At 32.7% G+C, this 14,307-nt stretch overlaps 1 protein-coding gene across 13 annotated transcripts; it reads right to left on the reverse strand.

Annotated features, from left to right (window-relative positions):
• Window positions 1–561: 561 nt before the first annotated feature.
• Window positions 562–13,742, reverse strand: NST-K1 (nucleotide sugar transporter-KT 1). 13 transcript variants are annotated; one of them, XM_088222012.1, is made up of 7 exons: window positions 13,515–13,742; window positions 12,855–12,905; window positions 11,916–12,100; window positions 2,876–3,060; window positions 2,589–2,789; window positions 2,165–2,326; window positions 562–1,300 (listed from the first exon to the last, which is right to left on the reverse strand). In XM_088222012.1, the coding sequence occupies exons 3-7, from the start codon at window positions 12,043–12,045 to the stop codon at window positions 971–973; spliced, it is 1,008 nt and encodes a 335-aa protein (XP_088078138.1). In that variant the 5' UTR covers window positions 12,046–12,100; window positions 12,855–12,905; window positions 13,515–13,742; the 3' UTR covers window positions 562–970. The 13 variants fall into 13 exon arrangements, with proteins under 13 accessions (XP_088078138.1, XP_088078137.1, XP_088078133.1 ...); XM_088222011.1 differs by having other exon boundaries at window positions 12,855–12,916; XM_088222007.1 differs by having other exon boundaries at window positions 12,855–13,070.
• Between the last annotated feature and the right edge of the window lie 565 nt (window positions 13,743–14,307).

Genomic DNA, 14,307 nt, shown 5'->3' on the forward strand with positions numbered 1-14,307 from the left:
AATCTCATGATCGAAGCCTATATCCAATATTCACCTGTAACGTTATCCACCAAATTGTTTGATCCCAATTGCTATTTGTACTATGAGCTGATAAAACTACTTTCAAAAAATGTTCTTAAATTAAAAACAGTTAACTATTTTGCTAAGACTTATTGTAAAATGCAAATTTAATACACCATGTAGTATTTAATTATATTATAAAATTAATAATAAATATTGAAACGACAGAAAAAATAGTTATTACAATTATTTACAAAAATTATGTCTTCTATTAATTATGATTTTAAAGTATTTATAATTTCTATTGTTTTTTAACGACAGAAACGCAGGGAACAGGCAGTTAAATCTGCACGGATAAGGTCATCTCCACAACATTACATTTTCTCAAATGGCAATTTACTTCACTATCGAATTTTATTACAACTTCAAAGTAACAGAAAAGTAATAAAAACTAAAAATAGATGCTGATTCCACAATTCTCTTCGACATACACAACTGTTCGTGCTATTTATTTCTTTATGTTGTACTCCAAAGCATCCATACTAAAGCATTAATTTCGGATTCTCTGAAACGCAAATAGCAAATTTATTGATGGGTAGCCAACAGCATTACTATTACAAGTTGCATTCTAATGCCTAAACAATTTATGGGTCTCTGCACAAAACTCTGCTCAACATACCCGGAGGATAAGTCCCTTTGGTACAAGGATGTTCACATAAACATCCCTCTTAACAAGCATAACAATTATAAATTAATATAAATTAAATAATTCGTGGACAAATCTTTCTTTCGTGAACAATTTTAATCTGGGTAAACTCTTTGAATTGTGATGAACAAAAATGTAAATATATGATTTTTGGAGATTCTGACTTCCTCGGTGTAAAGATACTACCAGAATCAGCTTGAATAAGCCGAAGTTCCATTTTCATCTCTATTTTTGGGTGTCTTTTTTCTCTTCTTTTGCTGAACCCTAGACCTTTTCACTTACTTCAGTGGATTCAGGTAATCCATTCTGTTTTTGTGATCTGTTGCTTGGTAATGAAAGGCTCCTACGCTCTTTCCCACCTGGTTTAGATGAGGCATTGCCATACCAGATCATTCCTGCTATTGCAATGATCATGCCCACAACTACTTGTAGATTAAGACCCTCTTTTCCAAAAAAGGTGAATCCTAACACCAGAACCAGAATGGTTTTCATATGGCCAAGAACTTGGAAGGTCACGGCTGTAAACCTACCAATGCAGATGAACTGGCTGAGGTTGGTTCCAACTGCAATGCTGCAAGAGAGGACTAAGAAAAACTGCAAACAACACAAAACTAGTCTGAATCATTACGGTATCCGTGACAAGCTGCAAGTAAAATATATTTGGTTCATAACAAAGAGAACTAAGAACTCCAAATTCATTTACAATAATGAAGAATAAAATGTCAGTAAATGCAACAATTTGAAGTCAGCTGGTTTTTTTATTTTGACAACATAAGGTTTGACGTGGTTAACCATTCGTAAATATACATGGTCAGTCCAACTCTCATGATAATCTTTTGAGTTCCTTAATTCCTGAATGCTGTATTAATTACCCAAGTGCACAAGGGAGGTCCCCACACACTGAGGACTAAGTAGGCAATTGCTATAGCATTCAAAAATCTTTCTCAGATTCTCATATGATATTGTGCCAATAAAAGCAGGAACCTATTATTCTAATCAACTTTCAAAGGGTGTCTTCGACTAATTGATTTTCTTTTCAATGAACTTACGCAAGCAATTGCAGCCAGCTATTGTTAATCACTCCCCCCAAAGAACAACTGATTAACCTTTGTATGGACAAATTTTGATAAGTTTATTTTTCCTTTTCTTAAATAAGAAAGATTGATCAGTTGTTTTTTTCTTTGAGGAGAGTGGATCAGTTGATCTTTCTCTCTTGTTCCTAAAAACAAGTAAGAACTCTATTTTGGAATTAGCTTGCTTCTTTGTTGCACAACAGATGGAACCTGCCACGAAATTCAAGTCAAGTGGAACGTATAAATAATACATGCATTTGAAATGTTGACCGCATCGAATGTAAAGAAAAACATGCTTATAAACAATTTGAGAAGCACTAGTGAAAAATAGCAGTTTGTGTGATGATAGCAAGAAAAACCTATTAAACTTGCATGCAAAGCTTACCACAGATGTCCAAGTAAAGTTGTACGCATCAACTCTTTTATTTGTCAACCAGTAGTCAAGAAAGGGCCCTACGACCAACAGAGATGATGCTTGTACTGGCGCAGTATGACCCAATAAGTTGAAAGATCCTAACGAATACTTCCGTTGAAGAAAATGGACATACTGTAAAGAAATTTTAAAAAAGAAACATCAATAAAATGCTGGATCATCTACCAAATATAACCAGTGGCATGTTTATGGACTTCAAATATATCAACGCTTGGCGAGGATTCAAGTAGAACTCAAAAAAGCATTCCTAAGAGTGTTTGTGCTTCAAATTTATGCTGTAGCTACGGGATGAAGTACTGATCTAACTAGATACCAGTCAAAAGCTATTCCAACCAACTCCTCCCTGCATAAGGATCAGGTTTGTAGGGCTACTTACATATTGTTGAAGAGCTGTGCTCCAGACAGCTACAATAGCAGCAAGAAACCCCTTGGCATTGACACTTACATCAGTTACAGTACATACTGCAACACCAAGGAGAACTAATATTATGCTAAGCTTTGTGTCCCTTGAGTAACGTACATTGTCCAAGACAACTTCCAAGAAACATGACACAGGAATCATACTCAGCTTTGCAATCTGTCAATAAAGTAGAAGCAACACTGTAACTTCCAGAAACTTCCACAAGTATAGGAAAAATAATTTAGTGACTCAGTACGACTAACCTGATAGAACCCCACTGAATTCCACATTAAACTCACATTCATTCCAACAATTGAGAAGTTTGCAAACAAAACAAATTTTAGAAGGTCAGGCAGCGGTAGTTGAGAAGGTTGGATATACCCCAACCCCCGAAGAAGAACAGTCAACAAGGTGGTTGTTGCAAAATGTAGACCAGTTAATGTTGTAGCTGCAAAATAGCATCATTTTCAACAAAATATTAGGGTCATAAAAGTTTGCAAACTATTCCAATATGCCATACCATATAACTGTAATTTGATATCTTGTTTGTGTGTGTGAAACAGTTGAAGTTTCAATCTTTATATGCATCTATCACAAAAATGTACATTTCATCTGTGGTTACAATAAAAAAGACTGGGGACTTATCTTAAGATACTAAAAACAGACTCTTCAAATTCTGTTTAAGAAATATCCCCTTAGAGCCTAAATTCACCCTTGAACTTCTTCAAATTGTTCAATCAAGTCCCTAGAGAATTTTGATGCTCAAATCAACATCAAAAGTTCCAAATTGGGTCACATGCAGCTAAGGCAGCTTTTTTATGCCAAGTGGAAGTGAAATTGGCAGAATATTACCTTTTATTTATCTTATTTTTTAAAAAAAGAAATTTTTTAGTTAATAAATTTAAAAACAAATAAATTTTCAATATTTAGAAATTTTTTTTTTCCATTTTCATCAGAGAATTTCTTCTGCCCTCTAAACAAAAATGCAAAGCTGTATTGTTCTTTTGATTTTCCTCCTTTCCAAACAGGAAAATAACGTCTTTTTTGTATTTCATCTTCAACTATTAGGACCCAGAAACCTATAGCATCTTTCATTTTCTCACTAAAACCTAAAATCTCTCTTCTGCTCTGTCTCTATACAACACAGAAAAAAGCCCTAATTACACCTTTCATAATCTCCCAAATCCCATCTTCATCAAATATACACCTTTTATAATCTCCCATATCCCATCTTCATCAAATCAACAAATTCAGTTCAACCCACCCATCAAACCTGAATCACTCACAATTCTCAAGTCTCAAGGGAAAGAAAAGTCTCAAGCAAACGCAAATAAACCCAGAAAATCAAGATTCTCCGCAGAATTGCATCCTCCTCCAATAGAAGTACAATCTCCTTCCTTGTACTCCATAATGCACCCAAAACCATGTAACATGAATTTGATTTGCAGAAGAAAAAGACAGGGCTTAGAATGAGAAAGAAAGAGGAAGAGAAGGATAGGAAATGAGAGCAAAAGTATCAACAAGTGAGTCATGGTGCTGAGAAGAGAGAAGATGGAGCTACTACTTGAAGGAGATACTAGGATCTGACTTAGGCTGCCTATTGTGAGCCCATGCATGATGATGAGGCTGGAACTTGCTGCCATAGCTGCAGAGTGGTGCAAGGGTTATCGCATAGGAAGGCAATAGATAATGAAATAAGAGGGAGATTGTATATAAATACACAGGATAGAGTTTGAGGGTTGCAAAAGGGACAGTGTTGAGTTGAAAATGGTGATGATGAAAGATAGAGTTAATCTCTTTTTTGTTTCATTTTGTTTTCTAATTTTTAATATCAAAACTTAACTTTATTTAATAGTATTAATTATAATATTTTATACAATAATACTTACCTAATAATTAAATGCCGGGCAGAAAATACATGCCACGTCAGTGTTATTTTAATGATTCATTTTATAAAATAATACTTACCCAATAATCGATTGCCTCGGGGAGATTACATGTTCCATAAGCATTGTTTTGACACTTCAGTAATTGGGTTAAATTCAATCAATTTCAAAACTTTCAGCATTTAGTTCAACGTAAGAACTCTTAAGGGACTTAATTGAACAATTTGAAAAAGTATAGAATCAGATATAGGCTTCTCGGCCCAAAAATATTGAACTATGCTCTTTCTGAAACAATTGGAATTCAAACTGACAAGAAAAGACCAACATTATCATCTATGCTTAACACATCCCCTCATGTAAAGGTGATAGAGACCTTAGCCTGAAAGCAAATCAAAACGAGTACAAGCAAACTCAAATCAACAGGTTTGCATGAAGACCCAAATGTAGAAAACCTGAGTGAATAACAAGAGGTTGATGTTCCCATAGTTTGGCCCTAAGATTCCTGCTTTAATACCATGTAACACAACTAGTTGAATGACCAATTATTCCAAATATGACAATAATTAGTTCACATTCATCATTTATGATCTAACACTCTTCACATGTAAGCCAATGCCTACCTCTTTTTTTTTCTTTTGCCTTTTTCTGCATATTTTCTTTTTGTACGGGTAAAGAAAAATACAAGTCGAGTTTGGTATCTTATTGTTGAAATGGTAATAAGGCATTCCGGTCATAACAACCGACTAATAGATGATCTATGACTAGGTCTTCACAAAAAGTAGTGTGCGTAAGTGTGTGAGTTCTAAAAAGTAGATGTATAAGTCAGGCTAATAACAATTTTCATGTAATTGAAGTACATATAACATTCTATGAAGTTTTTACTCTGCCTTACTGATGTAGGACAAAATAACAGTAAAGGAAGAACAGAAATAGAGGCAAAGAGAAATCAAGGTGAGGAAATAAAAAATGTAAGGAAAAGGGAAGGAACATTAGGGCCAGGGAAAAACAGTGACCTGAAAATTTTTTCTTTTTTAGGAAGAAAGAGTGACTGGAAAATCATAAATCAGGAACAATGTTCAATCCAACATAACCTGCATATTCCTTGAGGAATACCATTATTATATAGGAATCAGTCAGAACCAAACTAGGTGAATAACCAAAAATCCCAATCAAACTCAAATCTCCTAGAACTACTCCTATCCAAATGTAAGTCTTGACCGAATTGAAATACTAAAACATAATAATTATGCAAAATTACTTAGAGATATTCCAATCTGGTTTGTTTTCAATCTTCTCCATTCTCTCCACTTAGAAAAGACTCAAGCTCAAGTTTCTAAGTAAGAAAGCATCAAGAACGGCAAGACTAGAACATGCACTTTGAAAACCTCAATGTGATCATTGGAAAAAGGAAATCTTCTCAATATGATTAGTTTTGACAGGGGCAGCTTCATCAGGTGTCAGTATTTCTTGTTTCTTTTATTGTTAGTAGTGATTCTGTTGACAAAGGCGAGGTATTAGCTAAGGACTTTAACTCATCTTGAAATTTCATTCAAAATTTATTGTACCCTGTCCAATGTTTGGAAACTAAAATAAAGTGAGGAGGTTAGATGATAGAAAACCACACTTTCAAAATTACACAAGCACTAAGAAGAAAATGAACATTAGCGGGAGGTTGAAGATATTGATAGGGTTAGAGCTAAATGATTTCAAATCCTGGGTTTTTTAGTTATGGGTGATGCTCTTTATTAAATGAAGGATTTTAGGGACCTTATTGACATCTAATTGACAAGTAAATATTCTGTACCATGGGCTGACACCCTCTTTGTGCTTGTGAATTAATGAATTGTACTATACTTTCTATTTCAACAAAAAAAAAAGAAGAAAATGAACAACGTTTCAACAAAATCTCCAAGGTTGAGAGGAGAAGAGACAAAGAGGAAAAGGAAGAACTAATGAAGAATCTTAGAAAATGTCGGAGAAAATAGAGAGGCAAAGGGAGGAGAAATGAAGAAGAAACAAGTAGAAGATAATGAAGTAGAAACCATAATTTTAAGAAAAAAGGCCTCAAATTCTAATCCAAAATACCATAATGAGTTTACAATACATCACCTGTCTCATACAGGTAAAAATACATGGTGAAAAAGAACCAACAGTAAGCTGACAACTAATGAATCCAATATGAAATTTTCACCTCTGGACAAGTGCAAAGTGACACAAGTTCACCACTAGGAAGTTGCCACCACCTTTTCGACCAATTTAGAGTATTACAAATCAGGCAAATAGGACTTGGACAACAAAATTTACCAATAAAAAATGTGCACCTGAAAAGGACCTATGAGAATACTCTACCACAATTCCTGCCATTGTGCTAAGATAGCACCTGATAGTAAAAATGAAAACTAAAATACAAAATATACAATCAAAATAACCCTTCTATCTAGCTAAAATTTCCGCACTTAAAACTCTATCATAAGAAGAAATATAATTGCAAAAAAATATTTTCTAATACTAAAAATATTCAACCTTAAATCAAGCCCCGCTTGATGAAAACTTGAACTAGAGTTTTGAAGTAGTGCAGCAAAAAATTGCAAGACTTTGAGATCTTTGAAATCTGTGATCCCAATGGAAAAACAAATTGTCGATACAAACCATAGCTTCAAAATGAGAATGGATGGTGATACAAAATTGATGACTGCATAAATTTGCACAATGTTGCTCATTCCTACATAAATTTCGTGATGACTGCAAACCTTGATTTGTTAAATGGGAATGTTTGGGACGTAGATTTTGGAGAAAAAATACAATTTTTATTTCTCACCCTTTAGGATATTATATTTAGTTATTTATACAACTCATAAACTAGTAATAAGGAAATTACCTATTTTGATAGAATTTTTATTACATAAAATTTGTATCATAATAAAATGCTTATTCTAGTAAATAATAATAAAGTATCTTATTCAACAACCCTCTTAAGTTGATGTAGGGATATGACATATGTCCAACTTGTAAATTAAGTTCTGAAGTGTCATCCAATCATCCTTTTTATTTGAAGATTATAGTTTTACTAAATTTGTTGCACTTATAGATGATGAAGAGTTAAATTAAAACAGAATACGCTTCAGGGTTTGAATCTCTTCATTTGAAAAGGCTCCAACTGTTGGTGTGTCAGGTGTTTCATTTGTCCCAACTAAATTTCTTGAAATCTCATAATAGATCCACCATTTCTTCTCTTACGACCTCCAGTTGGTTTTCCATAAACTTCCAGTAAATTTCTTTAGTGTGTTTTGTCTTGCCACAGTAGTCATACTTCCGTAGATCTTTGAACTGATTAGACAAAGCAATTAATTCAACTTTCTCAACTGGTGTTATGTATAGCATAGCATTCTTTTTACTTTCTTCTTATTAGACATAAGCATAACTTTATTCTAATGAAGGAAGATGATCCTACCAAGTACCTGAACCTGTATTTGATCATATTCGATGTTCATACCAACTAAAAAGTCATAAATTCGCTCTTTTTCTATCAATTTCTGAAATTTGACTACATATGTAGGGCAATCTGTCTGAAAGTCTTGATAGTAATCTAATTCCTACCATAATCCACTTAGTTCAGAAAAATATTGTAAAACAGTCACATCTCCTTACTTTATGTCATGAACTTTATTAGAGAGTTCATAAATTTAGACATCATTACCCAGTTGTGAATATGTTAGAGATGTTGCATTCCATATTTTTGCTACAGTATCGAGTAACAAATATATTCATGCAATATGGGATTGCATGGAATTGATGAGTTAAGACATTAACAAAGAGGTTTCAGAATCTCATATGTTATATTCCAAATCACCTACATTTTGTTTTTTCATATCACTTGTAATGTACCCCTGCATTACAGGTTTCGCGGCTCTGCGCGCAGCTGAAGAAGAAAGAAACTGAGGGCTCTTCGTGCGTCTCTGCATGTAGGGGAAGAAGGAACCGGATCGTGCGGCTCTGCATGCGGTTGGCTTCGCCTTGCTCCTTCGTTGACTCGTGGCTTTAACTCGCAGAATCTCACAAACCTGCAATTCGCGCAGCTATGACTCACGGTAACCAGAGGCTTCCCAAATTTGCCTCTCTCCCTTCTGATCTTACTTCCTTTCTACTCAGCTTATTTTTGTTATTTTAAGGTTTGAAAGAAACCGTAAAAGTAAAACCCCAAAATACCCTTATTCTTCTCTGATACCATGTACATTTTAGAGAAAAAATATAATTTTTATTTCTCACCTTTGAGAGTATTACATTTAGTGTATTTATAGAACTCCTAAACTACAAATAAGGAAATTATCTATCTTGATAGAATTCCTATTACATAAAATTTCTATTATAGTAAAATGTTTATTTTAGTAAGTAATAATAAAATATCTTATTCAACAGGGACCGACAGTTTAAAGAAATTGATAAGCTCTTAGAAATATTGTCATAGTCAAGATGTATTCAAGTAGGTTTCAGACCTTCTAATTTTGCTCGACTGAAGAGAGAATGAACCTAATGCTAGTAATGTTATAATGTCCTTCACTAATGGGCTTAAACAATAGCTTGTGGATATAGTCATATGATTACAAACTCTCTTTTCTCCACTAATGAACTCTTCGTCTTTTTATCAAGTAACTAACTTTTTTACATAACTTTTTATCAAGTAATTATTGTCTTTAGAAGTACATGAAAGTCATCTAAATCCAAGCGCAAAGGACTTTCTCCCTCATTAAGAACCTTGGTCTCTGATCAACTTCTCAAGCACAAATATTTTGTGAAAGTTGAAGTTCCTTGCAACATGTGAGCTAACTAGAATAACTTTACCAAACATATTTATGATTATACATAAATGAAAATTTTTTTATGTTGATCATTTCAACATTTCAAATTTTAGGTGACCTAATAAGGCAATTACATGTCAGAGAAACCGTAATTTTGAAAATGATTGCATGACTTTGACTACATCTAGTGATGTTGAATCTTGATTGCAAAGAATTAGTTATAGAAGTGTTTAAACATTTCTTAAGGTCTATCTAACATTAATGGAAGCATGTTCTCTCCTACACAGAAGCAATTATGACCACTATTTTACAAGGAAGTTATTACATTTCAGTAGAGTTAACTTCTGTGCACTTTTGCACATGCGTCAGTAAAAAAAAGAAAAAAAAAATTCACCCATTGCTCATGGATTAATACATAGAGCTTTTGGAAGTCGTCCCGCTAAGCTTAAACCATCTTTGGAGCAAATAATAAAATTTTCAGGCATTGGCCCTATGAGATCCAACTAATGAGAACAACTTAATAAATGTGGTAACTAAGGATATCACCATTGACCATCTAACTAATCAGAAGATATTATGAGATGAGGTAACTGAGGAAATCATGAAAGATGTTGTAATTACTACTGAACAAATTTAAGGATTCAGTGATGAATATCTCAATTTAATTCTTATTTTAAAAAATTCAATTTAGTTATAAGTAATAATGTTGTTCAAAATGATAATCTTCTAGTTGATTTGACGAAAAAAGAGACTAGTGCAAATTCTTTGACTTTCTGATAATAATAAGGAAGTGTTGGTTATTCTTCCCTTTATAGAATTTATCATTGCTAATAGGCGAATTACTTCTTCAAAAACTTTGCTTCTGGCAAAATTATTATTTCTTAGCAATAATTGTATCAAATTTTTTAGATTCCAAATCTTTGAAGAAATGTTCAAGCTTTTGCATTCTAGCTGCTTTGATATCTTAGAACTCAATATCAAGTTGTTACTAAGTAGGAGAGAATAATGCAGAATAGGAAGACCCAAGAATTGATATATTTTAATATTATGATATACTACTGGAATTATAATATATTTTTAGGGATATTAAGCTTATCTAGGAACTATTCAAATAATTTATTAGTCTAGTATTTTATTTCTTATTTAGTTGAAAGTTTTACCATGTAAGAACTCTAATCATACTAGGCTATGATGACATCTTATAAGTACATGGGTAGTTCTTTATTATTCCACAGGCTCCTTATGAATAAAATTATTGATTACTCTCATTGAATTAAGTGTCTAACAATCTCGTGTTGATTTTTGTCAATCCCTGTGAATTTGGATGGGGTGTGTCTTTCAGTTTCTTTAATTTCTCTCTCTCTCTCTCTAGCGCCTAATACATTGTGTTAAATCTTACACATACCAAAATAATCAATAATTATTGTACTTATGCATGGGCTAAACTTATGTTAGTCTTTTATTAACTAGTACGACTTTTGGTTGAGTATAGAAATTATAGTATCTATAAGAGCTTGAGCTAAGTTAAGAAAAAGCCTAGTATTGAAGCTTAAACAAAAACTAAAAATTTACAGTACATTTTCTTCTATTGGTTTACATACTTTTCTTTTTCTTCTATTCTTTTACTCTGATTTCTTCCAAGCCCTTGTTATTTGATATTCCTCCATCTAGTAAATGATGAAGGTAGGAATTTGCTGTATACTTTTGGTTCTATGAATATAAAGATTCTGCATTTAAAGGAAGTGTGAAATACAAATGTCCATAAAATATAAAGGTTTGTATAAAGTACATATAAAAATAGGAATAGATTGACTGTTTATTTCCTTTCTTTGATGTCAGTAAGAAGAATTTGGCATCACCTGACAACAGGTGAGCTGATTTTCTAGGTCCCTACCAATCCCATCCCCTTTTCCATTTCCCAAGGATTTTAATTTGGAACCTATGTAAAATGTTGAAATCATTACCATTTCAAAAAGGTGCCTACTTTATACATCATGTATTCTTATTAATCCCTTACTCCGAGTCGGCGGGGACATCATATGAGTACAAGGTGGACTTTCTCACATAACAACAAGAATACAATCCCTAAGATTCTAAACAAAATTTTAAATCATAGCACACAGTCATAAACAATAATAATACCAGTTTAAAGTATGGAATAATAAGTATGCAATTAAAGAGACTATTTATGAATACCTCATTCACTAGTTACCTAGATTGTAAATCATCCCCTCCCCCCAAAAGGATGCACCATGGTTCAGTGCCTATGGTACAGTTGGCCTGATTAAAGGTAATGAATGGCCCCATCAAATGCCTGAATGTTGTCAATTTATAGCTCGAAACCAAAATTCATGCGGGACAAAAATGGTATCTTTTCCACTTCCCCTTTTAACATGATTGTAAAGCACTCACATGGAGAGCGAAATTAAACCAAAAGGTAGGACTTAAGCAACCAAGCCAACAAAAGTTAGATCTGATCCAAGGAACAAAAGTATATAGGAAACAATGCACACGAATGAAAATAATTGACAGACACAAATTGATTGTATCTTTCAGGAATAAATTAGGCATAACTGACTTGTTCTCAAACGATAAATAATGAATAATCATAAATCACGTACCAAAGCTGAAACCATATGTGGCCATCAAGGCTTTATTGACAAGGATAATTCCAACAGATGTAACGACATTGAACATCCATGAGGCCACATCTAAAGTTACTTTTTTATCTGCTTTGCTTGCTGTAGACATTTTATATGTTTAGAATCCGATTTATAAGCAGAACCTTCACTGTTCAACACCCAATCTTCATGCAAACAAATTTAACGCTCGAATATCAGCAATAAACAATTGTATCTGCATCAGTAAATCATCTGTAAAAACTCCAAATTAGAATTAACTATCGGAAGCAATCCAATAAGGTAGAGAAAACACAGGCAAACCTCTTCAATATATCAGTTAACTCAAATATAGCATCATGTTCAGATTTCCAAAAACCAATAACTCAGAAAAAAACAGAAGAACATAAAATTAGCAATAGATCAATTCTGTAACAGAAAAAATGAGCAGCAAACCATAGCATTCAGAAGAAAGCAAGGAAGGGAACAAATCTGAAGAACGAAGAAGATGAATGCATAAATTCCTGTTGGAAATCATTATTGTAAGAAAAAAAAAAGGAAAAAACATAGTTAATTTCATTTTAAGTCTAAGGATGAGATGAGCTTTTGCATGATTATATAGCACCAAAAAGCAGGATCCATCCAGATCTCACAGGTTCATCCACAAGCAAATGTATAAATGATTTGAACGTCTTGAGCCACATTAAAACATTTTGCTAACTTGTTATAATAAGGATTTGCTATCAGCGACTGGTGAAGCCAGGATCAAATCATAAGTTAGATGGGTTTCTTTATGGTAGATAAAGCTCCATGGATTTTATTGTTGCTTGTCATCATTCAAATCGAAAAAATCCACTCCAAAGAAGTAGACGTTTTGTTTCATTTAATCATGCCTATCCCATAGGAAAAGTAGAGGAAAAATAGAATGTGAATTCTTCTCACCATTAGTCTTTCAACAATTTGATGAGATCTCAAGCTTTCTAGGTTCCCAGACTGCAAAATATCTGACAATACTAACAATAAGTATTTCACAGGCGTGATAAATTCACCGGAGTTGAATTTTCATTAAAACAAGCTTAAAACTCGGTACAAACAAAGATCCTTCAAGCAACAACTCTGAGCAACATTGATAAATCCATTAGATATAAAGATCATCTCCTACATACGCAGAGACATGAAATCAGTATAAGCAAGTTAGATAGAGTAAAGAAACATCCATATTGAACCTGTAGTTCCAGTTCAAATTCTACAGCACGACGGAAACCATTCAAATCCAGAAAAGCCCAATAAAAAATAACAAAATGATCCAGAAATTGAAGGAAAAATAAGCTGCCGCCAAACAGATCCATCGCTGCCTAAAACTCCAGAAGTATCAAGCAGGAAAAACACCAGAAAAATTCGAGCAAAAAACCAAAAAAGTAGCAAGTAAAAGATGAAGCAAATCCAATCACACACCAGCAACTAAAAGTTCAGAATAGAAAAGGCATAACTTATGATGACACCGAAAACAACACCTCCTCCCGAACTAAAAGGGCTTCGGCAGAAAACAGGAAAAAAATGGAGAAGGAATAAACATGCAGAGAACCAAATCGGGAGACGAACCTTGAAGATGATGGAGAAGGAGGAAGAGGAGAAACAGAAGATGATCCTTCGAGTCCGTGTAAACTCAAGCTGTTAATAGAGATGGGAACAGAGAATAAGGAAATGAGGAGAAACGAATGTCTGCAGATATTATGTACGTGACAGAGTTTCGTTCTCGCCATTAAAGAGGCAGAGAAAGGGAGAGATATAGTGCGAGAGGGAGAGAGAAGTAGACGAAAGAGAACAAGGAAAGGAAAAGTCTTGTTTAAAATTAAATTGATTTAAACTTTTTTTTTTCAATAATAAATAATATTTAACTTTCAAAATTGGGTTTTTTTCAATTTTATGATACCTTTTTTAATTTAAATTTATTACTTAAAATTTAAAGACATAATTTTATACACAATAAAAAATAATAAAAAAGTAAAAGTATAATATAAATATATTAATGACATAGTTAAGTTTAGTTAACTTTGACTAAAATATATTTGGTTGTAATTTTATAGTGTAAAATATGTTATTTTAAAAAAATTAAAATATATTATTGATATAATAATTTTTATTAAAAATTTTTTTGTTAATATATCATTTAATTAATAAATATATAAATTTTTAATAAAAAAATTATTAACTTTTAATACTACAAGTTTTTTAAAATAAATATATAAACAATCTTAAAATATATTTAATTTATGAGAACAATAAATTATTTTTTAAAGATAATAATAATAAATAAGATTGCAACTTATAGCAAAACATAAAATAGTCAATATAATTTAATTTTTTTATATATTTTTTAATCCATATAGTGTTT

The sequence above is a fragment of the Carica papaya genome, chromosome 6 (assembly GCF_054855325.1).
Source record: "Carica papaya isolate Zhongbai chromosome 6, ASM5485532v1, whole genome shotgun sequence".
Classification (NCBI taxonomy): domain Eukaryota; kingdom Viridiplantae; phylum Streptophyta; class Magnoliopsida; order Brassicales; family Caricaceae; genus Carica; species Carica papaya.